This window comes from Andrographis paniculata, unplaced genomic scaffold (genome assembly GCF_009805555.1).
Source record: "Andrographis paniculata isolate CXL003 unplaced genomic scaffold, ASM980555v1 Contig59END, whole genome shotgun sequence".
Classification (NCBI taxonomy): Eukaryota; Viridiplantae; Streptophyta; class Magnoliopsida; order Lamiales; family Acanthaceae; genus Andrographis; species Andrographis paniculata.
The window spans coordinates 2,282,450-2,309,868 of record NW_026137594.1 but is presented as its reverse complement, the minus strand read 5'-3'; the positions used below and the strand labels follow the sequence as shown (position 1 = coordinate 2,309,868).

The following is a 27,419-nucleotide window of genomic DNA, read 5'->3' as shown; positions in this document are numbered from 1 at the left end:
GTTTCGCCTCTATTGACATGGGCCTCGACCCATGACCCTACCCGGGAGCCCATACCAAACTCGCTGCAGATCCAAATCTGGCATGTCCATTTGTGTATATAATGTACAGTCCATTTAAAATTCATTTTAAATCAAATCTTTCTAATCTGTTCCCAAATATGATGTCTATCACATTTTAAATTTTTTAATAGTATATAATTATTTGGTTTGTGGCTATTCCTAAGCTCAAATCCGTATTTGTATTTATTTTTGCCGACTATCCTAACCAATAAAAACGTGTTTATTTGCATTAGTTAATAAAGCATGACTTACAAACATCAACTCTATCTCCATATATATATATATATATATCATCCAAGAATTATTATCACCAACAATAATACCCTAACCATAAAATTTACAACTAACTCTATAATCCCAAAAATATGGATAAAATAAATAATAAAATAAAAAAAAAAAAAAAAAAAAAAACCCCTCATTCGCCTGGCGTAGGAATCCTCCATCTCTTATGCCAATATATCGACACTCTCGACCACAACGGGAACCCAAAATCATAGTCCAGCGGCTTATCCGCCGCGCCGCCGACCATCAACGGCAGCCACACGTACCTCGAGTCCCGGAGATCCGCCGGATTCCACCGGTCCGCCATGAAAACGAACAGCCCCGGCAGCCCCGGCGCGGGCAATACGAACGTGCTTTGCGCAAAAAACGTCGTCGTCTGAAACATCTTGTTCCCGCCAACGCACGGGTTCCCCATCGTCTCCCACGGCCCCATGATCGACTCCGTCGCGTGCGCCATCGCCTCGTTCGGAGCCCATCCCGTGCATCCCGACGTGATCATGTAATACGTCCCCCGGTGCTTGAACAGCGCCGGCGCTTCGCGGTGCTGCCCGATCAGGATTCTTCGCACCGCGTTCGTCGTGTCGACGTAGTCATCGTCGAGCGGGCTGATGTGGAGGTCGCTGTTGTCGTTCGACGAGTAGATGAGGTAGGCCGCGCCGTCGTCATCTTTGAAGAGGGTCATGTCCCGGCTGTCGAACCCGTGGGGGCGTTTGCTGTAGAGGTAGCGAAACGGGCCGGTGGGCGAGTCACTGATGGCCACGCCGACTGAGGCTTTTGTGTAGTTTGCATCGTCGACGTGCATCCACATTACGTATTTCCCCGTCTTGTCGTTGTAAATTACTTTCGGCCTCTCGAGCACGTTTGACTTGTGGAGGTCGTGCGTCTCATTTTTCTCCTCAGCCGTGAGAACAATGCCTTCGTTTTTCCACGCCCATAGGTCCTTCGAAGAATAACATCCGACGCCGATGACATCAACCTAAATGTTCGATAGAAAACGAATGTGATTTAGATTGAAATCGAGTTAAATGCAAAAACATGCAAAGATATCTGTTAAATAACCATCTCACTTAAAAGCTGGTTTTAATACCAAGTCAAGTGACTATCTTACATAAAACCTTAAGCTTGTAAGAATATGCAATCCTTTCATTTTTCATTTTTCATTTTTCTATTTTAGTCTGTCTACTCAAAATTTTTATTTTCTATATTTTAGAAAAGTTACATTCCACATAAATACTCCTACTTTTACACAAAAAGATAATGACAAAATTGTCTTTACATACATCATTTGTCCTATACTTCAACGAAATACTAAAATACTTAGATTCGTGTCCCAAAAGTAAATCAGAAGATTATCAGTGGACGAAGGAAGTATTATTTATTTATATATAAACGACATATCGGGAGAAAGAATTTACCCGTGCCGGCGCATTCCTATGAATGTGGTAAGTCGGGCCGTCTTTATACTCGCCGTACCAATAGTAAGTTCTCGAATTTTCGTCGTATAAAACACCTCCACCGTGGGCTTGAATAGGTCGTCCTTCGGTGTCCAACCACACTCTCCCGGGATAATAGTAGAACGTGTCATTCCCGACATCATGCTTCGTAGGATCGACCGCCATTTCTATGCCGGGAAAGAACACATGCCTAATCCGGGATGAGTCATCTAGAAACTCATCGATCAACGTAGGAGTGGGCTTCGGTTTTCTCTTGACGGCGCGCGGAGATCTCTTCCTTGGAGGCGGCATTTGAATGTTTTCCTCCTCGACAACTTCTAGTTCGCGTAAAAGCACGCGGTTGATCTTCCCCACTCTATCCACCTCGTTTGAGATTACATTTGTTTGCGTCGTGAATGTGTACAAGTGAAGCATCAAGAGGATCCCGACGAGGCAGGCGATCGCAAGAGGCATCGAACATTTGAGTCCGGCATTGCACGGCCAAGAAGTTCGCCTCCGGTGCTTGTTCCTCATGCCCGTCTTACCAGCACCACCACGCCCTTGACCGTCGAGACAGTGATGCATCTAGAGAATTATATAGACAGCAAACATGTCCAGGACCAGACAAGAATCACAAAAAGGTTCAATCTGGTTTCAATGTAGACGGTAAGAGCATTTAATTGTCTCCCCCAAAAGGCATTCACTCATTCTTTTTGATTCACGGGGGAATTGATCAAATTAAATACACAGTTAAGTTAATGTTGGAACTTATTGAGATAAAAATAAAGCAAAATAAATCTAACATTATTTTTCAGCATAGTCGAATTCGAATCTATAAATTGTCGTAGGTTTTGTGTTCTTCAAATTTATACAACAATCCCTCCTCAGAAACCGCTAAGATTTATTCCGTTACTCTGACATATGAAAAGTAATAGACTATGCGTTTAAACTTCGGGATCACAATCCTAATTTATATTCTTTATTATTAATTGACTCATCACCCAACTAATAAGTTATCGGATTTCTGCTGAGGAGGCCGGCATTTACTAAATACATTTAAGCTCGACAAATTAATAGGTCACTAAATAGGTTTAGTCTATCTGATTGCCAAATAGTTACATTTAACTCCAATTTGATTTTTAATCCAACCCTTAATGCCCTTCCTTAGGTCAAAACGATTTGAGTTTTCAGCAATTCAATCGGACAATTATTTTCAACTCTGTTCGAAAACCTCCAAAGATTATAAGTCAATTTGCATAAATTATAGGATGAGGAAGCTTCCACAGATCGTGAAAAAACACAAATTCAATAAACAGATCCAAAACAATCTTGCTACCAAGCAACTCAATCGCCATAATTCAATTAACCAAAAAAAAAATAAAAAAATATCAAAGCTAAAAACAACAAGCGATGAATCAAATCTTACAAAATCTACTCGAATTGGAAGAATCTTACCAGAAGAGAACCTCAGCCAGCTCCCAGAAACTGGAAATCTCCCGACATAGACAGACTTGCTACCGGAGCTTCGATCGAGCTACCGTCGTCGCCGGAAATTAAACTAAAGAGAAATCGAGAAACAAGTGTAGAATTGATGGAAGACAATGATGGTTGTGATGATTAAGGAAGTAAGACAAGATCCAGATAGACAGATAATTAATTTGGTCGCCTCTTTCTTCCTCCCTTTTCTTCAGCACAGGCGGCGACCATTGAAGAAATTGGGAAAGTTTGAGAGAAGTTGTGAGTTTTCAATTGGACAAAAATATATAAATAATACGAATAGTAATAAAAATTAGATGCCAATTTGTTAAAAAGTTGGTGACAGGGTGGGGTGGGTGTGCTTGGAAGATGGGCATAATAATTAGTTCTCTTATATATCTCGTTTGTTTGATTTATGTGTAATTTTTAAGGAACATTTGATGTCCCCTCCCCAAGTGTTGTTTATCCCACTTTTTGCATCTTAATTGTAATTTTCTCTTAAAAATATTATTTTCATTTTATAAAATATTATATTTAAATATTAAAAAAAAAAAAAAAAACTCCAAAAGAATATCTACAATTTGATGGTTTCGTCATACAAGCGAGAGCAAGTTATAATTTACTTGACACTTTTTTTTAACAGGAGCAAGTCATATCGGGACGAGCCAACCAGAACGTCTTAACTTATGTTGTTACATTGTAAATGTAACAAAATATTATATTTATTATAATTTTGATTTACTTCATAAAAATTTTAATTTTACCAAAAGTTTAAATGCCAATTTTCAAATTATTTTTGACAAATAAGATTTAAAATTAGAACTGTCTGAGATGGATCTGAGTTGAGCTGGCCCACGACTACTGTTTGAAAAATGTTTAGTGAAGCGGGTTGGTTCAACACTTTATTTGTAAAGGGAGGTGAGCAAAGATACATGTTACCACAAATTTAACCCATTTTAATAATTTTAGTACTTCTTCGTTCCAAAAGAGTTGTCTTTATTTTTTTACTTTTGTCTATTCTAAAACAATTGTCTCATTTTCTTATTTAGTAAATGTGGTCCCCACTTTATAACAAAAAATTATTTCTTACTTTTTCAATTTATCCCTCATTATTACTTTTAATCTTTTATATTCTACTTTATATTCACTTTCAATTAAATATTATTATTCCTTAATTTCTGTGTTAACACTCAATAAGATCGTTTCTTTTGGGACGGAGAGAATATATTTTACTATATAATTTTTTTATATTTTTTACTTTATAATTCATCTACTTTATACTTGTTTTTGGTATAAAATATCATATACACTAGTTATTTTTTCTCATAATTAATACTTTCTCAAGTATTCATTTTTTTATTTTAGTCATCTCATAACAAAGTATCCATTTTCTTTTTTAATAACTGAACTATCTACATAACGTTATAAATACCCTTACAACTTACAATATATTACACATATATCATTACCTTCATATAACACATACTAATAAGATTATTTTAATCATTATTACTTTATTTCTACTATATCCCACTATAATACTAATATTTTTAAAATTACATAAAAAAATAAATAAATATTTACTTATGAAACGGAGAGAATTGTAAGTATGCATTTAATGCCTACCCATAGTCAAAGCATATATCATTACACATAATAAACTGGACATGTATCAATTATTTATTTATGTTTTATATTATAGATAATAAAATGGACATGTGTCAATTTTTTTTTAATTTTTTAATTATTATTAATTTTCAATTAAAAAACGTGCGTGCTTTTCACCAAAATTCACTAGTTTCTACTATTTGAATTTTATATTTTTCGTAAAAATGTAATTTTTTTTATTACAAAATATTTTATTATATATTTAACTTTTACTTTTTCTTTTTTTATTGAATTTTCATAATTTTCAATAAAAATATAATACATTTTCATATAAATTATTATTAAAAAAATAAAATAAAATTCAAATCCAAAATACCAAAATGAAAAAGATAAAATAAAAATCAAAGTGAATACATTGCCCAAATAAAACCTTAACTAGAAAACACTCCCAAGAATTTCATGATGATCATGTTCATCGATTAAGCAGTTAAAAAATTAAAATAATGAAAAATTATATTGGTGTCAAATAAAACCTACTTGAGAATCTTACATCATCACTGTGACTATTGATTTAATAACAAGAGGGAAATAATTAGTATAATTTTAAAAGTAATGATTAATTTATTTTCTCCATATTTATCTATTCTCTAATCATAAAAAATTGATATGTAATCATTCACCACATAATCAATTCTCCATAGTTACTTAAGATAGATTTAATTGATTTTTTTTTCATAATAATAATAATAATAATAATAATAATACTAGTAATAAATCAAATTTAAATTTTACTAAACAAAATAGTTGGACAGTGGTTTTTCATGAGAATTATGTTATATTTTTATTGAGTAATTTTAAAATACTTAAAGAAAAATATATATAATATAAATATTTTTATTTTATGGAAAAGAAACATAGAATTTGGTTCATATTTATGTCAATATTAGTATTTTGTACAATTTTTATTAAAAAAAAATATATTTTTATAAATATTATATTAAAATATTATTTAGATGAAAGTAAAAAAATCACAAATATTGAATCAAAACAATACAAACATAAATTTACAACAAAATGAATATATTCACCAGCAAAATGAAGATTTTTTATTAAAAAAATAATAAATTTAAGGGTTTTGTGTATATTCAACAACAAAATGAAGATTTTTTTATAAAAAATATAATACTCCCTCGTCCCAAATACCATGTTCACGTTGCCATTTCTGTTTGTTCCACGTGCCATATCACTTTCTTTTTTTCGAAAATGATTATACACTTTAATCTCATTTTAAATTTTTTAATTTTATTACACACTTTAATCTCATTTTAAATTTTTAAATTTTATTTTATTTTTAATTTTAATTAAACTAATTAGTTATCTTAATCTTAATTTATAATTATTTATATTATAGGATAATTATTTTTACTAATATATTTTAAATTATCTGCTAATTACATCTCTCATGAAATACGGTGTCTACAGTGTAGCAGACAAGGTATCGGTATCTGGGACGGAAGGAGTAATAAATGGAAGGGTTTTACTTGTTGTTTTAATAAGAGTGTGTCCTTTTGCTATTGAAAAAAATATTCAACCATTTATAAAATGTTATTTTTATAGTTGAAGAGTTTTGTTTTTTATTTTTATTTTTTATTTGTATTTTTGGTAAATGTTTTAAATAAAAAAATAATATAAAACAATATATTAAAAAAAAATAGAAATAAAAAAGTTCAAAGAAATCATAGCCTAAAAACTGGATTATTATTCTTCTTCTTCGTACAATTACCTGACATTGTTTCTATTATTAACAGGGCCGCCGTGACAGTGTCCTTAATTCCGGCAATCGGCGGCAGCGGCGGTCGTTCCTGCAGGCTGTTATCAAACGCCGGTGTTATTGAAATTTGCATCCGTCGACGGATATCATATGCTGAAATAGATCACCGGTCGTTGTGAACCACGCGCCACAATGAGGGCATGTTATATCCGACGCGCCGCCGACGGGTGTATCAATGCTACTGCCGTCGGCGGCGGTGGCCTGATCGCTCTTCACTAACTCTTTAGAGTTGCTACTACTCTCGTCGGGAAAATTTTGGCCTGTTTGCTCTAAGAACTCGTCGCCGTCGGCGTCCGGCACCGGCGGAATTCCGGTCGGCAATGATTCCGGACTTCCGCAATCCGGCGGCGGTTCCGCTTGGCTTGGATTTAAATTTTTGCCGGTTACTTCGGGCGGTGGCGCGTGATTTTTAATTTTGTCTCCGGTGGCTAATTTGGGCAGCGGCGCGTGAGTGGCGATGGCGCCGCCGGACGACTTCCGATACTTGCGCGGGAAATTGCTCCATTCCTCTTCCAATTGAATTATTGGGGGGAGAAAGTTCATGTAAATGTAATCGGCGTCCATAACCGATACCGGCGGCGGCGTCCGACGTCGTTTTGACGGAGAGTCGACGGCGCGATTATCATTTGCAGGCTTCGTTGATGACGACGAAGCTGGGTTTTGATCAGTCATATTGTGATTGACGAAGTGAGATGATCAAGAAAATTTGGGATTGATTCAAGATCTAGTCAGAGATTTAGTTCAATTCAGCGCTATATATATATATATATACATGTTGATCAGTATTTGAATAAATTTTATACTCTTCCCTTAAACTGTAAAGTAAACATTTGTTATTTTTTATTTTTTTTTTAAATAATAATATTTTATTGATAATTAAAAATATATATAGCAATAACTTTGATATTTACAAACACAACATAAAATGTACATTTATAATTTTTGCGGTAATATGAAATGTACATTTCAAATCGAACGAGAGTTATAAGTAATCTTGTGGAATCTAAGGTTAATTTGTTTGAGAATTTCTTTTCATATTCTTACTAGTTAATTGAATTTTGTATTTAAAAAATATAGGCATGAATCAACGGTTGATTCGATCAAGTCTGCTGATTTGATCGGACCGATAATTACCATATATTTATACATATCTCTAATATATTTATAATACAAAATATATTGTACTATATAAATATATATTGATTATCCGTATGAAATATGTTGCTCCAAATCGTAAGTTGGCCGAATAAGTACAAGATATGCAGTAAAAAGAACATGATTTTATATTCAAACTCAAATAAACACACTCTTAATCTACTAACTAACAAACTATATTTGAATTGAAAAGTTGTAGCCTTATTGTCCCTTATGTATAATGGGTAGACATGAAACAGATGAATTGCTCTAGCTAAATTCAATTTGGTTAATTAAAGTTCCTTAAATTTTAGTCATTAAATTGGAAGAGCCAAACATATACATAAATATCAGTTTATTATATTAATGAATTTAATTTGGCCGATTTTTGTGTATATATATATTTTGTGTAACAATTACACTTAACTTTATTTTTTTTATAAATTAATAATTAACAAAAACAGTTTGATAATTAATTAAATTTGAACTTAAATAAGGTAAGCAAAATTGAATTTGCATAGCTACCAGAGACCTGAATCAAGAAAAGGAAAGAAATTACAAGAAGAATAACGAATGGATTATTTCAATCAATCTGCCGGTATACGTGTTTCATTCAGGCAATCGGTGGACATTCCCGACCGTTATGCCGTACTATTTGAAGAAAAAAAAGAAAAGAAAAGAAAGAAATCTACGAAAACCATTGCATCATCCCACTCTGATCGCCATAGTCGTCAGTCGCCGGAAGTTTTCCGGTAGCGGTTGCCGCCCCGGAGTGTTCACCAGGTTAACTGAATTATATTAGGCTCCTCTGCCATGAAACGGCTCGGCGTCATCGATCCGACGTCGTTTCTGTAATTTACTCCCTTGGCCAAGGGAGTTGCTGTTGATATCGGCGGCGGATCTTTTCCGAGATTCTTCTCCGGCGTCGAGTCGATGGGGCAAGATTTGATGAGTAGGGTTTGGAATTCGCAAAATTAGGGGGCTGGAGCGACTTAGCGAATATATTGGAATAGGATGATCGGGGAGAAAATTGAGGTGGGAATAGAAATGGCGGGAGTAGGGGGGAATGTGGATGGTGTGTTGAAGATGGTATAATTCTTCGACGCCATAGTTAGACGACGGCGGCGGCATAGAGCATGGGTGATGATGAGAAGCACTGGAGGAGGAGGAGGGTTTTCGATCATCGTTCATGTTGAAGAATCAAGAAATGATGGAAAAGAGCAGAATTGGGATTGACTGAGACGCAAAGCTGTATTTGTAGTGTGGTCTACTTCACTTTGGAACTTAACCTTTATACTTCTTCAATCTCTGCCAAATTTATTTATAAGTTAAAATATCAACGTATAACTGCTATATTCTATACAATATTTATTTACAACATCATTTATGCTCTATTTCTTTATTATACATAATTTATATTCTATTTCTTTATTTCCTTTGATTTTATATATATATATATATACCTCAAATTATTATTATTATATATATAATATATTTTGATAACATATTCGTATTTTTTAATTTTGGTACCAATTCAAATGAGTTAAAATTTTAGGACGGAAATACTCCCTCGTCTCATATTTATCTATCAATTTACTTTTTACAGTTTTAAAAATATTAATATTATATTGAAATATAGTAGAATTAAAAATAAAAGACTAAAATACCCTTATTAGTATTATATGATATAAAAGTAACATTTGTGTAATATATTGTAAATTGAAAGGATAATATTAGCTGTATAGTACACTTACTAAAAAAAATACTTTATTATGAGATAAACTAAAAAAAAAAATAATAAGATTGTTAAGAGACGATGAAAATATTATATATATATATATGCATGAGAATGATCACTGTGTTGATTTACAAAAATTGCAGCATGGTGATTTCTTCAATCAACACATATGTAAAACAGTCATATAGATAAAAACATGTAAGCAGCACATGTGCTAAAAATGAGCAATTTGGAGTTGACGCATAAAATTAAAAAAAAAAAAATATTTTATTTAAAAGTAAAGAAAAAGGGAAAAAAAAGTAGTTAAGTTTTTTTTGTTCCAATTGAAATATTATTTAACTATTTTTATTTTTCAAATTTAAAAATATTTACTTTTTATTAAAGTAAAAATAATTATACATTAATATTAAAATATTTTTAATTTTTACATAAGTTACAAATATATTATTACATATATAATTAATTTATATATAAAATATAAAAAGCAAAAAATCAAAATCATTATATATTTTTAATAACTAATAAAATATTATTATTTTAAATTTACTATATAAACCAAAAATATATTTTGGAATTGGTCAGAAGGGAATATAAGATATACAAAGAATTTAGAATAGTGTTTTTATTAAGATAATCCATCTCTCTATCTGTGTTAGGGTTTTGTTTGGTGTCCTGCGGAAAGGGACTAAAAATCTGAATGAAAGAAGGATCATTTTGCAATTAATTCAAAACAATCTATTTTTCATAAATAAATAATTAACAAGAACAATTTGATAATTAATTAAATTTTAACTTAAATAAGGTAATTAAGTAAAATTGAATGTGCTTTAACCCTCAATCAAATCAAGAAACGTACAGAAATTACAACAAGAACAACGAATGGATTATTTCAATCATCTAAGAAAGTCGCTGCACAATCGGCGAACATTCCCGACCGTAATGCCGAACTGTTTTTTTTTTTTTTTAAAAAAAAAAGAAAAAAAAAAAATCAAATCTACGAAAACCATTGCATCATCCCACTCTGATCGGCATAGTGGTCAGTCGCCGGAAGTTTTCCGGTAGCGGATGCCGCCGGAGTGTTCGCCAGGTTCATTGAATTATAAAAGGCTTCTCTTTCTCTGACATGAGACGCCTCGGCGTCCTCGATCCGACGTCGTTTCTGTAATTCAGTACCTGCAGAGATTGTATCAATAGTTTGACGAAGGGATCTTTTCCGAGATTCTTCAGCGAATTGGTTGTGGTGATGATGATTAGGGTTTTGATTCTGCAAATCTGGGGGGCTGGTGCGACTTAGCGAATATATTGGATGATCGGGGAGAAAATTGAGGGCGGGATTCCATCGGCGCCTGTAGGAGGGAGTGTGGTCGATCGTGTTTGGAGGATGGTATAATTCTTCGACGCCGTAGTTGGGCGGCATAGACAATGGGAAACGAGAACCAGAGGAGAAGAAGGAGGAAGATGGCTGTTGATCATCGCTCATGTTGAAGGATCAAGAACTGATGGAATTGGGATTTTGATTGATTGATTGATTGAGACTAGTGTGAGAGATCGGTCTACTTCAATTCGAAACATGACACACACACATATATATATATATATATGACATGAAATTTAAATATTGATTTAGATGATTAATTTGTGTAATATTTGTAATGCAATATTATTTTTATTTACTAAAATATTAAAATAATATTTTATTTATTTATACTGAATATTTTATATTTTAAAAATATTATATAATAGTAATAAGATACCTAAAAATAATAATTAATTTTAATAATCTAAATGTAATTAAAAAGATAAAAACATATTGTGACTTTATATTAATACATTACATATTTACTATTTTTATATTTTTTATGCAAATTCCCTATACCATACATAAAACAAAATTTTTCCAATATTCTTACAAAACAAACACATCAAATAGTAAATACCAAAAATGAAGATATAAATTAAATTTAATTATTAATAAAAATAAATATGATAAATGAGTTTTTGAATTTATTTATTTTCATTAAAAATACTAATCTAAAAATTTCTAATATATAATAATACATTGTTTTCTCATACAAAATAATATAATTACATGTTTTAATAATATTTTTACAATTTTCAATAATCAACAACAAAAACACAAAAAATGCGTAACCCTTGTTTTTTTTTTTTTTTCCTATATTGAGCAAATTTCATTACTTCAAATTTGTTCTTTATCAATTTAACTTTAAATCAACCCCATCCATCCTATAATAAATATAGTACCATTTATTTTCACTAAATATCACATTAAAATAATTTTAAACAAAAGATCACTAAAAAAAATAGTATATTTGTAACGGAATTTCGTTCCTAAACTTCACGTAGCTAACGTAATTTCATCTCTAATTCCGTCTCTAATATCATTAGTAACAGAAAAGTGAATTTAAAAACGGAAAAATTTCGTTACAAAATTGATAATTTCTTGTAGTGGATCAATTCTAATAATTCATTTCAAATCAATGTTAAACCACACCCAAACAACCACTCATTTCCCAACCAAAATATTAGATAAAACAACCTCAACAAAATTTGTTTGATATGTTTTACTATTAATATTATTAAAAATATATATATATATATAAATTAATCTTGAATAGTAATAGTTAATTAAAATTTGTGTAAATCCTTAACTATGTGTGAATTCCAGGATTTGTTTGTTTTGTGAAATGGCTTCAAATAAAATTATTTTATGTGAGATATATAAAAATGTATAGAGAATATAAAAATAACGAATATATATAATAGGGTATTAATTTTCTTTAAAAAAAAAAAGGTATGGAAAGAAATATAGATAAAACACACCATCACATTCTACAATAATATAATATCCCCCAAACATAATATAATACTAATTACCCAGTGCGCAATTTCGGATAGCGGCGACAGATTTTCATGTCATAAAAATAAAATAAAATAAAATACTATTTAAACAAATATTTAAATCAACAATCTATTTCAAATTAATTTTAAACAGATACCAATTAATAATAATAATAACAATAATAATAATAATAATAATACACTTAATTTTACTTTTCATATAAAATTAACAAGAATATTTTGATTACCAGTTAAACAATTTAATTTGAACTTAAATAAAGTAAAGAAAATTGAATATTAAATTGCTTAATTAACAGCCATGCATCAACCAAGAAAAAGCAAGAAAATAAGTAAAGAAGAAGAAAACCGAATCAAGAATGGATTATTTCAATTCTTGCTGTTTTATTCATCACCATCTATCAGGCAATATAATCGATTGGCGCCGCCGACATTCCCGATCGGCAGTAGTAATGCCTCGCCGTATGAATTAATTGTTTTGGGAATTGAAATTAAAATCTACTTTGGATCGTATTTTCCGCCATTGTTGTCGACGTCGTCATTGGCGCAGCCCCCAATAGTTCTTCCATCAGCTGGATGATAATCGAGGGCGGGAAGCTGCAGGTTTCCGGTAGCGGATACGGCCGGAGTGTTCCTCTCCTGCAGGTCAATTGGCAGCGTAGGGTTTGGACGATTAGAGGACTGATTAGGGCTATTGATCCGACGTCGTTTCGGTGATGCAGCAGCATCAGGGATTGTATTAGCGGAGGATGTTCTATTGGGAGCTATTGGTGGCGGAGGCGGTGGCGGTGGAGGAGGATGGCGGCGGAACTGCAAGGTTTGGTTCTGCAGGTGGTCAGCAATTTCAAGGAAGACTGGGATCACAGCTCGGGGAAGGAGTGGGAGGAAGCTGTGGAATGTTGGATACCGCCGGCAGAAAGCCGGCGAACGGAACTGCGGGATTTCCCGAAGAAGTTGGATGTCTTCGACGCCGTAATTACGATGTTCCGGCGGCGGCCTTCTCCTTGATCTCCTTCTGGTTGTGAGTCGAGAAGAAGAAATAGTATTATCATTAGTAGTACAAGAAGCAGTCGGTGATTCTGGCCGATCGTCGCTCATGTTGATCAATGAAGAGAGAGAGAGAGAAAAATTAATTGGGATTTGTAGCTACATGTAGAGTGAGAGAGGGATGGATCTATTAGTGTGTATATATATATATAGAGGATCCTCCACTCCGTAAACAAACACTATCCCCTGTGTCCACATACATTATATATACACACGCTTATGTATATACATCTTCCGTCCCACATAATTTGTCCATATTTTTTATTTTTATTTGTATACATAACTTGTTCTTTCTATTTTTAAAAATATAATTATGCACTTTAATCACATTTTAAATTTTAAATTGTATAATTTTCTTAATTTTAATATATAATTATTTTTACTGATACACTTCTTAATTACTTACTAATTATACTTTACCTAAATTATTGTGTTAATACACCCATGTTACATGGGACGGAGGGAGTATTAGTGTATATATATAATATATATACACGTTATGTGTGTAGGAATGTCAAATAGGGCGAGTTAGCCCCGGATCCGGTCTTAATGGGACAGATTCGGGTCTACAAAGTTTGGTTTGGAGCGGGTTGTGGATTTTGAATTTTAGACCCAGCCGGGTTCGGGGTGGGTTACGGGTTTTACTATAAACCTCCCCCACTCCAAACCCGAACTCAGATATTTTAATAATTATTATAATTTATTATATTTTTATACAATATAAATTATATTATTTTTTATTTAAAAAATTTTAAATATAAAATAGAATTTTAATTCTAAATCAAATTTATTTTCGCATTTGTTTCTCTTACAATTATTTTTATAATTGCGTCTACCGCTGACTGCCATCCCTACGAACTATGATCAATATTTGATTGTTTTTATTTTTAGAACTATAGTTTTTTGGTACTTTTACGCATAATTTTTTTTAGTATTAAATTATTTTATTCTTTTTTTGAAAAAAAAAAAACGAATTTGTCGGGTTGGCCGGGACGGGTCCTGGGGCGGGACGGGTCTTGGGTCCTAATATTTTCTAGCGGGGCGGGTCCGGGGCCTGCAAAACCCGTCTTGAACCCGCCCCGTTGACATCCCTATATGTGTGTGGAGATAGGGGGACATGGTTTATTTTTGGGACCGTTGATCCCATGGGTTATTTATTATTTTGAGCGAAAGTGATAATAAATACTTTCTTCGTCCGCCTCTAAGGGTCTTATTTACCCTTTGTGTCATACACATTAAAAATATTCTTATATTTGTATAATTATTTGTGCAAATATTTTTCTATTAGTATTATAAAGCACTAATGAAACTATTTTTGCAATTTTTCTTAATTTGTATGATATTTTGATATAATAATTTAATATTTAAAAATCAATACGCTATAAAGTAATTGAAACTTTTAGAGTCGGACGGATGTAATATATTTTAATGTAGTTAATCACTATAAAAAAATTAATTGAATAAAGATTGATCGAATTTGGACAGATAGATGTCTTTATCTTATAATTTAGTTTTCTAACAATTCTATAGATATGAATTTAATTGTAAAAAAATCACTTGAAATATATATATATTTAAAATATAAAAATAAATAATACACTAAAATAAAAATTCACTCTAAGAATAAAATAATATAACAAGTTTTCCTAAAAAATATTCAATGCATAATTGCAATTTGCAATTAGTATCATTTTACAATTTTTACATTGGACTTCCAAAACTAAAATAAATTTGACCCATATAATTTTGGATTTTTCAAAGGTAATTTACTCAATGACTAAAATAACTTGAATCTTCCTAAATTAATTCCTCCATAACATTCATTTGAACAAATTCCGAATTTTTTAGCCTTTTAAATAGCAAAAATATTATATATATAATACTATTTCAAAATTTTCAAGGCCTGTACCACCGATCACAAATTCGACTCAAAATTTTCAAGGCCTTTATTTGAATAATATACAAAATAAAATTAAATATTTAATTTGATGATTTTACTAAAAAAAAATAATATTAGAACTAGTAAAAATCCCAAGGCAACATAATCCAAATTAAACAAGATCCTTAGCATATATATATATATATATATAAATTTACTTTCTTAATTAAACAAGATTCGTGACTTTATAGATTTAAACATTTGACACCTCCGGTCCTGATTAGATTTGGCCAAAAATTTATACAAAATGTATTTGAAAATTAGGGGATGTAAATTCCATATTATCTTAATTAAAAATAATATTTGTTTTTAAGAAAATAAAAATAAAATATTTATACAGCATTAAAAAGTATTTTCTTTAATTAATATTAAGCTTAATTTTACCTTTTACAAAAAATAAACAAAAGTATTTTTATTATTAGTTAATCAATTTAATTTTTAACTTCAAAGAAAGTAAAATAAAATAAAACTGAATATCAATTTGGTTAACGACCAGATCAGCCATGCATGCATCAATACAATAAAATCAAGAAAGCAAAGAAGAAGAAGAAGAAAAACAAAACGAATCAAGAATGGATTATTTGAATGACGATCTAAGAAAGTAGTAAAGAAGAAAAAGAAGAAAAGTAAAATTTGAATGAATCGTAATTTGGGAATTGAAATTAAAATTTACGAAATATAAAAACATGGATCGCAGTTGCCGCCATTGTCGTCGTCGTCGTCGTCGGCGGCGCAGCCCCCAATAGTTTTTCCAGCAGGATGATAACGGAGGTCGCCGGCGGCGGGAAGCTGCATAGTGTGCGTGTAATTTGGATGATCATCGTAGGGGTGGGGGGCAGAGATCCGACGTCGTTTCGGTGATAGAACTACGGGGGGCGGCCCGGGCGGGGGCGGGGGGGTTATAAAAAAGGGGAATAGAGGGAGGAAGGTGTAGGGATCTAAGGGAAGTGGTGATGGATTGGGATCGCGGAATTCGGGCAAAGAAGTGAACTGTGGGATCCCCAGGGACTCTATAAACGAGTCGTATAATTCTTCGACGCCGTAGTGGAGCAACCTACGGCGGCGTTGAGGCGGCGGCGCCGCCGTTGATCTCGTAGATCTGAATACCAAATTACTAGTATTAGTATTAGTGTTTGTATTAGTATTAGAACCAGAGGAGGAGGGTTCTTGTTGATCATTGCTCATGTTTAATGGATCGGATCGGAGGATTATCGATTTATCAAGAAATGGAAAAGGAAATGAATTGATGGAGAGAGAGAGAGAGAGAGAGAGAGAGGATATGATCAGAATTGGAGAAGTAATTGGGAATTGGAATTGATTGATTGAGATGATGCTACATAGCTAGCTGCTCTACCTGTAGAGTGAGAGATTTAGAGAGAGAGAGAATGATTTGATTTGAATTATATTATTTCCGTCTACTGTGGCTTGGCTGCTACACAATAAACACACTATTTCAGGATAACTATAATTAGTAGATAATTAATAATATATTAATGAAAATAATTATCTTATAATATAAATAATTATAAATTAAGATTAAGATAACTAATTAGTTTAATTAAAATTAAAAAAAAAATTAAAAAATTTATAATAAGATTAAAGTGTGTGATCATTTTCCAAAAAATCAAAGTAACATAATTTGTGGGGGACAGACAGAAACGACAACGTGAACATGATATTTGAAACGAAGGGAGTATTAAAATAATATTTGATAAAATATATATTTTTTTAAAATATAAAATTCCACTAGTAAAATTTATTTATTTATTTTTATTGACAAAACACACTTTTGCGATATAATATATATTCTCTCCGTCAAAGCACAGTCGTTCTATATAATTTGTTATTATTTTTTAAAAATAAATATAATTATACATTTTAATTATATTTTAAACATTATATTTTATAATTTTTTTTTAAAAAATTCTAATTAATTTATTTAGTAATTTTAATTTTAATTTATAATTATTTTTATTATCAACAATTACTTTTACTAATATACTTATTTTACTAATTATATTTTTTACCTTTAGTTCGGCAGGGCTTTATCTTAATATTTTGATTTGAAGATTTTTTTATATGAAATATAAAAAATTATATATAAAAAATATTTTTTTATATTAAATATTAATTTTTGTAAAAATATAAAATATATACTATTAAAAATAGTATCAAGAAAAAAATATTATAGAAACAAACCCTTAAAAGGTGTGTTTGTTTGTGGGTTTGGAGTTTGAATTTATGAATAATTAAAACTTAAATTTGAATAGATGTTGATGCAATGTTTTGAATGTAAAATAAATTTATAATATATTAAACCACAAAACAATACAATCTAAAAGATTATTTTAAACACTAATTTAGCTCAATACATTAACTTTAAAAAAAAAAAAAATCAATCGAAATTCCGGCCAATGTGCCATATTATTTTGGCCTATCGGCTGCCAATCCGTCAATCACACCCTCCTTGTACAAATTGATGATTATACAGATCCTGAGCCGTCGGATACAGTCGATTACAAGGGTTGCATTTGAACAACCCCCATACACCGTATCCAAGCTTCTCTGCTCCGGCAGGGATCTTAATGCTCGGACCGCCGTGGGAGTAATTATTACCGCCCCGAACCTCGACGGTTTGAAATGCTTGCCCGAACCCAGAATTATCATCCGATTTGCTACCGTGGAGGCTTCCGGTAGTCGATTCCGGAGCTTTCTTCATGTTGATTCTCAGGCTTGGTTGCTAAGGCTCGTGTAATAATTGATCTGAGTTTTGAAGAAAACAAATGAAGATTATGAAATATTGTTTACTTATTATTATTATTATTATTTTTTTTTAAAAAAAAAGATAAATCTATCGTAACAAACAAACTAACCAACTGAATCTATTCTATTTTTTTGGAGATAAATAATAACAAATGGATAGACTCTTGACCTCTTCTTGTAGGTTTAAGTGGCTTTCAAATTTTCTTAAATTTTGATATATATATATATATATATATATATATTTTAGTGAAGTACATTTTGATCACTTTTTTAAAATAAAATATGTGAGATTTTGAATATGTACAATTTTTTTGGGTTCTTCTATGTACATTGATACTGTATTCATAGGATTTAAATATACTAAACTGATACATAATCAAAACTATACGTGTGTGTTTTGGAGCTTTGGGTTTTTAAATATAGTAAGAAGATAGAATATAAAATAAAATTTTGCTTTTATTAAAATTTGAAAGTATTTTTAAAGTCGAGTAAAATTTATTATTTAGTATAATATAAGTAGATGTTGAACAAATAAAAAATTAAGGTTATTATTATATTAACTAACTATAATACTGTATATAATGTATTTTATTATTATTTCATCTCACATAATTTATTTATTTTTATTATTTTGAAAAAAATTATATCGTTTAATCATATTTTAAATTTGTTAATCTATTTTTTTAACATAATTAAATAAATTAATTATTTTTAATTCTAATATAAAGAATAACTCTTGTTGCACTAAAAATGGAAAAAGTAAAAAGACAAAAATAACGCAAAAGATTAATAACTATCATTGCAGTAAAAATTGAGAAGGTCATTGATAAAAGTAACGAAAAATGTGATTGTAACAAATATTCTAAGAGAACGGAAATAGTAACGACAACTGCAACAATCGTGGCGGCGTTGTCGATTCAACGACGGCCTCCCTTAAGGTGGCATAATACCTCCGATGACATGTGGTCTAATAATTCATCAGGCCAAGAAAATCCTCTCCCACAATATGGGCATCGAAAAAGATTCGAACCATTATTTCCCCCGCCATCTTGGCCGGCTCTTCCACCGCCGGCGGCGGCGGCGCCGCCGTCGCCCCCAAGTCCAACATTTTGGTTTTCATTGCGGTTGGGACCGCCCTGATCAAGGGCTGTAATTTCGTCTCGGTTCGTGAGGGCCGGGACCTCCAATGTATTCCACAGGACCTCCATCTGGTTCGGGTTTACATTGTTTTGCGGCAGCGGCGGCGGTGGATCCGACGAGTGATAGATCATGTTTCGGGCGGGTAGATTTTGTAGGAGAAAGTCTTCTTGGCCATAATTGTGGTAGACGATGACCGGAGGCAATGGCGGCAGCGGCGACGGAGGAATGGTGGAAGTGGGAGCGGCGGTGATAGGCGGCGGAATGCTTTGATTGACGCCGGAGTCAATGTCCGGTGGATCGAGATCATTGGAACCTGAACTTTCTTGATCGGACATTTTGCAACTACGAGAAATCAAGGAGTAGGTTTAAGTGATGAATTATGAACCAAATTTTGGAAGCAAATGGAGAAATTTTCTGTAATGTGAATTGTGAAGTCACATTAATACTAATGGCCAGTTTTTGTAAGTGTAGAATAGATTATTTGTTCACTAGATAATATTATTATTATTATATTTTACTATTTAATTTATTTTTTCTAATAATATTGAATGTACTTTTCTATGCTTATTTTTGGTGTTTGTATTTTGAAATTTAGGGTTTAATCCCTTAGGAATTTTAGTGGTACCATCCCAATAAAGATTATTACAAAAATATAATATATATACATCATCATGATATATATAATATTTATATTTTATTCGTATAAAAAAATTAATAATTTAATATAAAATATTACTCCCTTCGTCTCAGATACCGTGTGTCTGCTACCCTGTAGACACCGTATCTTAGGAGGAGTGTAATTAGTAGATAATTAAGAATGTATTAGTGAAAATAATTATCCTATAATATAAATAATTATAAATTAAGATTAAGATAACTAATTAATTTAATTAAAATTAAAAAATAAAATTTAAAAATTTAAAATGAGATTAAAGTGTGTAATCATTTTCCACAAAGAAAAATGACAAACGGCAACGTGGACATGGTATCTGGGACGGAAGGAGTATTTTTATTTTTTTTTTTAAAAAGAAAGTTGAGATTTTTGAAAAAAGAAAAAAAAAAACTTGAATGAAAATTCATGTTAGATATTCAAATAAAATTATAAAGGTAAGATTTAATCATTTTTCAGTCGTATTAAATCATAATTTCATTTTATAAAAAAATGCTAAATAATTACAATGTTTTTTTACTATCTCTATTAATAAATATTTATGATTGAAATCAATTAATTAGTAAATTTAAAAATAAAGTTTTATATCGAAGATTGAGTAATTATTCATATATAAACATATAATAATTGGACACATATGATTAAAATAATACATTTTTAATTAGATAATTAGTTTTTATATTAAGTTTTCAGTATCTTTTATATAAATTATTTTTAAATCGATTCAATTTATTTATTTTAAAATAATTTTATTAGTAAAAAAAATAAAATCAATCAATGATATATATATATTTTATCAAATAATTTTAATTTTAAATTAAATTATAATATAATATAAATAAATCAACCATTGATTTAATATTTTCAAAAAGTTTTTTTTTTAATGAATAATAAAAGATCAAATAAAAAACTTACAAACAGAGGATAATTTCCTAAACTCAAAACTCTTGATACTACATTAACTATTATACCCAAAAAAATAATTAATCATATTAAAAATCTACAAGAGTTTTTTAATGTTTTTTTTATTTAATAAAAATAATTTAATATAATATGTATAAGATAAAATAATACATTTTTAGATAAAATATCGTATAACATACTATTATTTTTTAAATATCACGTTAAAACTAAATGTATACATTATATGTGGACGGTAGTATTTTATTAATCAATATAAACGTGTAAATTTTTTTAATATTTTTATCATTTGATTTTAAATATAAAATAATTATATGTAGAATAATTTAAATAAAAATTAAATGATATTTTATATTAATTTAAATTATTATTTTTTTAATAAAAAAACGAAAATGGAATCGAGATTGTACCTACACACGCGATTGAGAGCAGTCAACACAACCCTACGGAGAAGAAAGTCTTGTACCTCATAATATCATATGATACGAGCAGTCAGTCATTTTTTAATTATGGGGTTTGTAACTGTTTTGTGATTTCCTAAATTGTCGCCTTCATCGTGTTTCGGGATTTTCCTTTGATCTGGAGCACAGATTCGTCGTCAAATCCAATCCACTGCTGATGGAAACGGGATCGTAGGAGGCGAAAAAGAACAGAGATTGGTATGGGAAAGGTCAATTGAGGGAAGACAGATCGAGTCATCGCGGTTTCTGATTCAAAGCCATGAGTCTCTGGGAAGCTTTGCTCAACTGGCTCAGAAGGTCCTGTCAATTGATTTTCTAATTTTTCTATGGAATGCAAGCGCTTTTATGAATTTTCGACGGATATTTTGTTTTTATGCTGTGTTTCGATTTCCGAGCAATAGTCTTCTGAATTGGGGATGAAATTAGGGTTCTGATTGATGTAAGATTTTAATTTTGATGAACGATAATCCTGCATAAAGTAGGTCTCGGAATGCGATGAACATGTGAAACCTAAAATCAATGAGAATAATTTTGCTGTTGGATGTGAAAATCATTTCTTGGGTTGAAGTGCCAAATTCATGTCACTGATAATTTGGTGTCGTGAAATGTATCTGCCATTTGTGTCTGGAAAATGGAAGCAGAGTTGGGAATAACAAGAGAGTAACTAACATTGATTGATAGTGTTCGATTCAAGGGGTGAATATTAGGCAGAGCTAATCAATCTCAAGTGGTACATATGATCTTCGAATTCTTTCAATTGATTTATTGAATCACATTAATGGTTTTTACAGCCTTTTCTTCAAGCAAGAGATGGAGTTGTCTCTTATCGGTCTTCAGAATGCCGGGAAAACGTCACTTGTAAATGTTGTTGCTGTAAGTACATGTAAATCTATTGCGGAACCCTGTGAATAAGTCCCTGTATTACAGTTACTTGTTTCTTTTATCTGACTAGTTGCCATCGTTGTTTGGTTTTATCCTAGACTGGTGGATATAGCGAAGACATGATTCCTACGGTTAGTAATTATAATGTTATCTTTAATAGCATTGATATTTTCATTTCTTGATTATGCTATGGATAACATGTTCTTGTACGATAATTGGAAAGAGGCTCTTTGCAACTTCAGGTAGGATTTAACATGCGGAAAGTCACTAAAGGGAATGTAACAATCAAGTTGTGGGATCTTGGAGGTCAGCCCAGATTCCGTAGTATGTGGGAGCGATACTGTCGTGCAGTTTCTGCCATTGTGTATGCAAAAACTCCTCTCTCTTCTGCAGCTGATTTCTTTCAAATGGGAATGATTCGATTTGTCAAAGCTCGCTCATGTTTGCTTAAAATGCACAGCAATGCCTAGCTTATATGACTAACAGCTAATATGACCTCAATGTATGTATTTTGTGAAATCTGTTGCAAAAGTTTAAATTTGTGAGGCCTGCTAATCCTCGCTATTCTCTCCTGGAAATTGTTAGGGAATAATCTGAACCAATTTGAACAAGAAGTTCAAGGGACAACAGGGATTGGGATATTTTATCATTATTACTTGTCTGATCTTAGGATACGATTATTTCAAACAAATCTTGAATATTGCACAAGGAAGATCTACGGATGGCTCCTTCTTTGTTTATAAACGGATTCAATAATTCTGCATATAAGTGTTTGATCCATCTATAAAACATCTAATTGCCACAAATTTGGTGCAGGTATGTTGTGGATGCTGCAGATCACGACAACATCAATATTTCTAAAAGCGAACTCCACGAGCTTCTGAGTAAGCCATCGCTGAGCGGAATTCCTTTACTGGTGTTGGGAAACAAGATCGACAATCCTCAGGCTGTGTCGAAGCAGGCATTGACTGATCAAATGTATGTGTACCAAGAAATGATCTGAACTTCTATTAGTGTGTATATGTAATAAGTTGAGGTTGCATTTGGAAATTGCAGGGATTTGAAGTCGATCACGGACAGGGAAGTGTGCTGCTTCATGATCTCTTGCAAGAACTCGACGAACATCGACCAGGTCATTGATTGGCTGGTTAAACATTCCAAGTCCAAGAACTGAGTAAGATGGATGAGTGAGGCTCTGTGTTTTTTCTCCCGTTGGTAATTTGTTTACTTTATAAGGGTGAATTTGGAATGTATGGTGTTGTTTGGGACTTGATTGCAATGAAAAGTTTGTTTGAAAATTGTGATTTGAAAACAGTAAAATCATAATTTGAAACAGGGTTTATTATGGCACAGAGATGTTTGCTTTAATGTTTTGAAATGAAAAACAATAATAGTAAAAAAAATCTTATAATATTTTAAATAATAATAATTGAGGGTGTTTAATTTGTGAAGGTTTTTTTAATATGATATTTTTGTAAAAGCTAATATGTTGGATAAATCATACAAGCAAGAGTAATGATTAATTCATAATTATTAGATTAACTTTTAATAATAATATATTTCTTAAATATTGCACAAAATTGTTTTTATAAAAAAATATTCCATTCGTTCCACCTTCTGTGTTCAATTTACAGTATATATTTCATCTCAAGTATCCTGTATAATTATCTAAGGAATATTATTTAAGTATAAACATATGTTCATCTAGTATGTAAAATTATATCAGTAATATAAATAATTAAAACTATTTTATGTTAAACTATTGACTTTTTCAGCTAATAAAGTATGTGTATTCTCTATGTATATAGTATGAATGAACATCTATTTATCAAGAGTCATATCAAAATATTATTGAGTAAACACAATCTATATCATAACAACAATTTGTACATACATCACGGGGCGCGCCGCGGGGGCAAAAATTTCGTCTATCTAGAACGTTGCAAAAGTCGAATACGAGGACGAGGCCGACGAACGGGGGAACGGGGCCTCCGGAAGTACTTGATGACGAGGTAGGGTTGATCGGAGACACGCTCATCGACGGTTTTGTAAAAGTTGATCTCGTCGCCGGCCCTGAGGCGGTTGTGCTCGAGGAAAGAGTCCCAACCCGTCGTGATCGAGTAGCTGGACGAGCCATCGTTGCCGAGGCGCCTCATCATCACCATATCATATTGTGTGTCATTGGAGTCGAACACGACAGGCATGGGCTTGAACCACGTGAACGAAGAAGCATTGGGGTCGTCTACGCCGGTTAGGGCCACGGCGTCGGACTCGGTGAGGCGGAGGCTAGCGCCGACTGAGATGACGTCATTGGCCGTTAGAGTCTTCTTCACACAGATGAGGTTAGTTGGGAGATGCCTGATGAGTTAAGGGAATTCGTAAATGAAATTGATTTGGGAATTAGGGTTAGGGTTAGGGTTTTGATCATAGTGGAAAAATCAAGAAATGAAAGTGTCGATGGATTTAAATTAATAGCATTGTGTATTCATTTGAAGTATACAAGTAAGGCGATTCTCTATGGAAATATATCCTGAATTATTTTATCCAAATAGTTCAAATATAAATAAAAGAATCTATATATGCAATCTAATTACAAACGTATTTTAGTAGTAAATTAGAAATCATATTTAATCTGCTACAAAATCTCAAATAGGCCATTTGAATGGGTACGAAATGAAAAACTTTTTATTAATTTTTATTATTATCAAAACGTTTTTTTAATAAAAAACTGTTTGTTTTAGTATTTTATTTTTAATTTTTTCTTTTAAAAAATAGTATAAGAAAATAAAATATTTACACATCACAATAAAGATCATAAATAATACTCCCTCCGTCCCACGTACCATGTTGCTGTTTCTGTCCATCCCATTACACACTTTAATCTCATTTTAAACTTTTTAATTTTTTTTTAAATTTTTTTTAAAAATTTTAATTAAACTAATTAATTATCTTAATCTTAATTTATAATTATTAATATTATATGATAATTATTTTTACTAATATATTCTTAATTATCTATTAATTACACCCCTTCTAAAATACCTCGTAGCAAACAATACATGGGACGGAGTAGTATAATATAAAATCACTGTATATAATATTTTCTTCGCATAAAAAACATTCAAAACTATAATTAAACCTAAGGGTTCAAGAAATCAACAATACACATTGATACGTACCTTCTCCAAGTGCTTGGATCCATCTCCAGATGTGGAGGACCAGCTTCCCGTACATTCTCCGCCGGATTTATAAATTCCGGCACAGGTGGGTCGCCGACAACGTCCCAGCGGGAAGTCCGCCGTTTCTTCGGCAAAGGTGCGCCGCCGCCGACGTCCCAGCGGGTGGCCCGCCGCACAACATTCCGATCTTCATCCTGTTCAACGTTCGACAACTCTTCACCCATCGGCTGATCGTCGCCGGCGGCCGGCAGATTGTCCTTTCCTTTGCCGCCGGCGTCGGAAAGTCTTGATGAGGAAGATTCATTTTCTACGTCCATTTCTATGGGCTTTGGTCAGTTCTTTATCTCTGTGTGTCTAAGGGAAAGATCAAATGGAAAGTCCAAAATTATCGATAATTTTATATCTTTATATATATATATATATATATATACACGGTTATTTTTATATTAAATTATATATTAATTTAATATTTTTTTATATATAATTTTAATAAAATCAATTTAAAAAATAAATACACAAAAAAAAAAATTAATTCATAAAAGATAAAATATATCATTTAGCACGAGTTATATGTTAATATTTTTAAAAATTATTACCAAAATAAAATAAAACACACACATATATATATATATATTGCTGTCCCAAACATCACACATTAATTTAATTTTCAAGCAGTTCAAATTCCAGCGAAGTCCCTGAGAGTATCGTCGGAATCAAAGCCTCCGCCGGTGAGAAAATACTGCCGGAACTTTCCATACTCGAACGGCCGGTACTGCAATGGATGCTCTTCGTCCACCATCTCCTCCGCCGGCTTCACTTCACTCTGCGCCTGCGGTGCACAGAACAGCGTAATCGAATACCTCGTCTTCTCCCCTTTCATCATCACTCCATGGAGCGGCGCATAAAGCCGCCCGTTCGTAACCGCCTGCAATTACAGAGCCACCGCCATAACATCGCCGCCGGCGATCTGCAATTCTAGAGAGATAATTAAGGACGGAGACTTACGCGGAAGGACAGTCCGGTCATGACGATGAACGAATCTAGAGAGCACTGTGGAGCTACCCAATCTCCGCCCTTCGTCTTCACCTCTAATCCTAAAGTTTCGCTCTGCTGCAATATCGTCAGGTAGTTCTGATCCATGTGGTGTTTAAGTCCGACCGATTTGGTGCCGTTCTCGACGCCGTCATACATGTGGAATCTCAGGGAATATTCCGTCGAGTTCATGTGGTTGTTTAGGTGTTTTTCTAGACCAAAGCATTCGTGGATCATCTTCCTCACAATTTGGTCCAATTCCGCCATTTTCCTCAAATACGAACTCACAACCTCACTGATTAAAATTTCAAAAATAATGAAATTACAGATCCATGGCGGTTACAGAAACAGAGAAGTGAATCTAACTCAATTAGTACCTGAAATTAGGGTTTCCTTGAGGCCACATTAGATTGGTGAAGCTCTCGATGCTTCCGGGAGAGATGGCGTTGTCGATTCCCAAGCTTTCGTACATCGGAATCCTCGGTTCTCGCCCTAAGAAGCCGCGGCCAGGATTTTTGAAATTGTTAAGCCGTTTTGTTTCGATCGGGAGATTGAAGACTTCCTGGACTTTTTCGAACGCCGATTGTCGGACATGGAGAGGACTCTGCTCAAACTTCGCCTCGAAGAAGCCGTATTCCTCCAAGGCTTTCTTCACTTGGCTCTTTATCGATTGCCATGAAGCTTTCTGCTCCAAGTCTGAGAAATCAATGACGGGAATTTGAGTGGTCATTGTAGTTAGGGTTTGCAGGTTCTGGTAGGGCTATGAGGAAGACGACCGGTATTTATAGTATCTGGACGGGAGATCGGACGGTGGAGAATGAGTTCATCCGACGGTGGGAGATGACCGTCACCAACCGCTCCTTGGGAAGATGTTTTTCAATAAGAACGAAGTGAACTTGTCATTTCCCATATTTTAGTATTTCTTTATTTATATTATATAAATATT

General features: G+C 32.3%; 4 protein-coding genes across 5 annotated transcripts; 1 reads left to right on the top strand and 3 right to left on the bottom strand.

The window, feature by feature from the left end:
- Nucleotides 1–302: 302 nt before the first annotated feature.
- Nucleotides 303–3,542, bottom strand: LOC127258467 (uncharacterized). 2 transcript variants are annotated; one of them, XM_051285315.1, is made up of 3 exons: nt 3,231–3,542; nt 1,758–2,423; nt 303–1,318 (listed from the first exon to the last, which is right to left on the bottom strand). In XM_051285315.1, exons 2-3 carry the CDS (start codon nt 2,358–2,360, stop codon nt 476–478), a joined length of 1,446 nt encoding a protein of 481 aa, XP_051141272.1. In that variant the 5' UTR covers nt 2,361–2,423; nt 3,231–3,542; the 3' UTR covers nt 303–475. The 2 variants fall into 2 exon arrangements, with proteins under 2 accessions (XP_051141272.1, XP_051141271.1); XM_051285314.1 differs by having other exon boundaries at nt 305–1,318; nt 1,758–2,360; nt 3,231–3,541.
- A 17,830-nt stretch (nt 3,543–21,372) lies between these two features.
- On the top strand, nt 21,373–23,588 carry LOC127257834 (ADP-ribosylation factor-like protein 8b). Its single transcript, XM_051284318.1, has 6 exons — nt 21,373–21,677; nt 22,172–22,253; nt 22,361–22,393; nt 22,505–22,626; nt 23,079–23,240; nt 23,319–23,588. The coding sequence occupies exons 1-6, from the start codon at nt 21,640–21,642 to the stop codon at nt 23,434–23,436; spliced, it is 555 nt and encodes a 184-aa protein (XP_051140275.1). The 5' UTR covers nt 21,373–21,639; the 3' UTR covers nt 23,437–23,588.
- Nucleotides 23,589–24,086: 498 nt separating this feature from the next.
- Nucleotides 24,087–25,945, bottom strand: LOC127258305 (uncharacterized). The gene is made up of 2 exons (XM_051285103.1): nt 25,442–25,945; nt 24,087–24,620 (listed from the first exon to the last, which is right to left on the bottom strand). Exons 1-2 carry the CDS (start codon nt 25,756–25,758, stop codon nt 24,191–24,193), a joined length of 747 nt encoding a protein of 248 aa, XP_051141060.1. The 5' UTR covers nt 25,759–25,945; the 3' UTR covers nt 24,087–24,190.
- A 97-nt stretch (nt 25,946–26,042) lies between these two features.
- Nucleotides 26,043–27,252, bottom strand: LOC127258304 (probable 2-oxoglutarate-dependent dioxygenase AOP1.2). Its single transcript, XM_051285102.1, has 3 exons — nt 26,851–27,252; nt 26,447–26,768; nt 26,043–26,366 (listed from the first exon to the last, which is right to left on the bottom strand). Exons 1-3 carry the CDS (start codon nt 27,201–27,203, stop codon nt 26,118–26,120), a joined length of 924 nt encoding a protein of 307 aa, XP_051141059.1. The 5' UTR covers nt 27,204–27,252; the 3' UTR covers nt 26,043–26,117.
- Between the last annotated feature and the right edge of the window lie 167 nt (nt 27,253–27,419).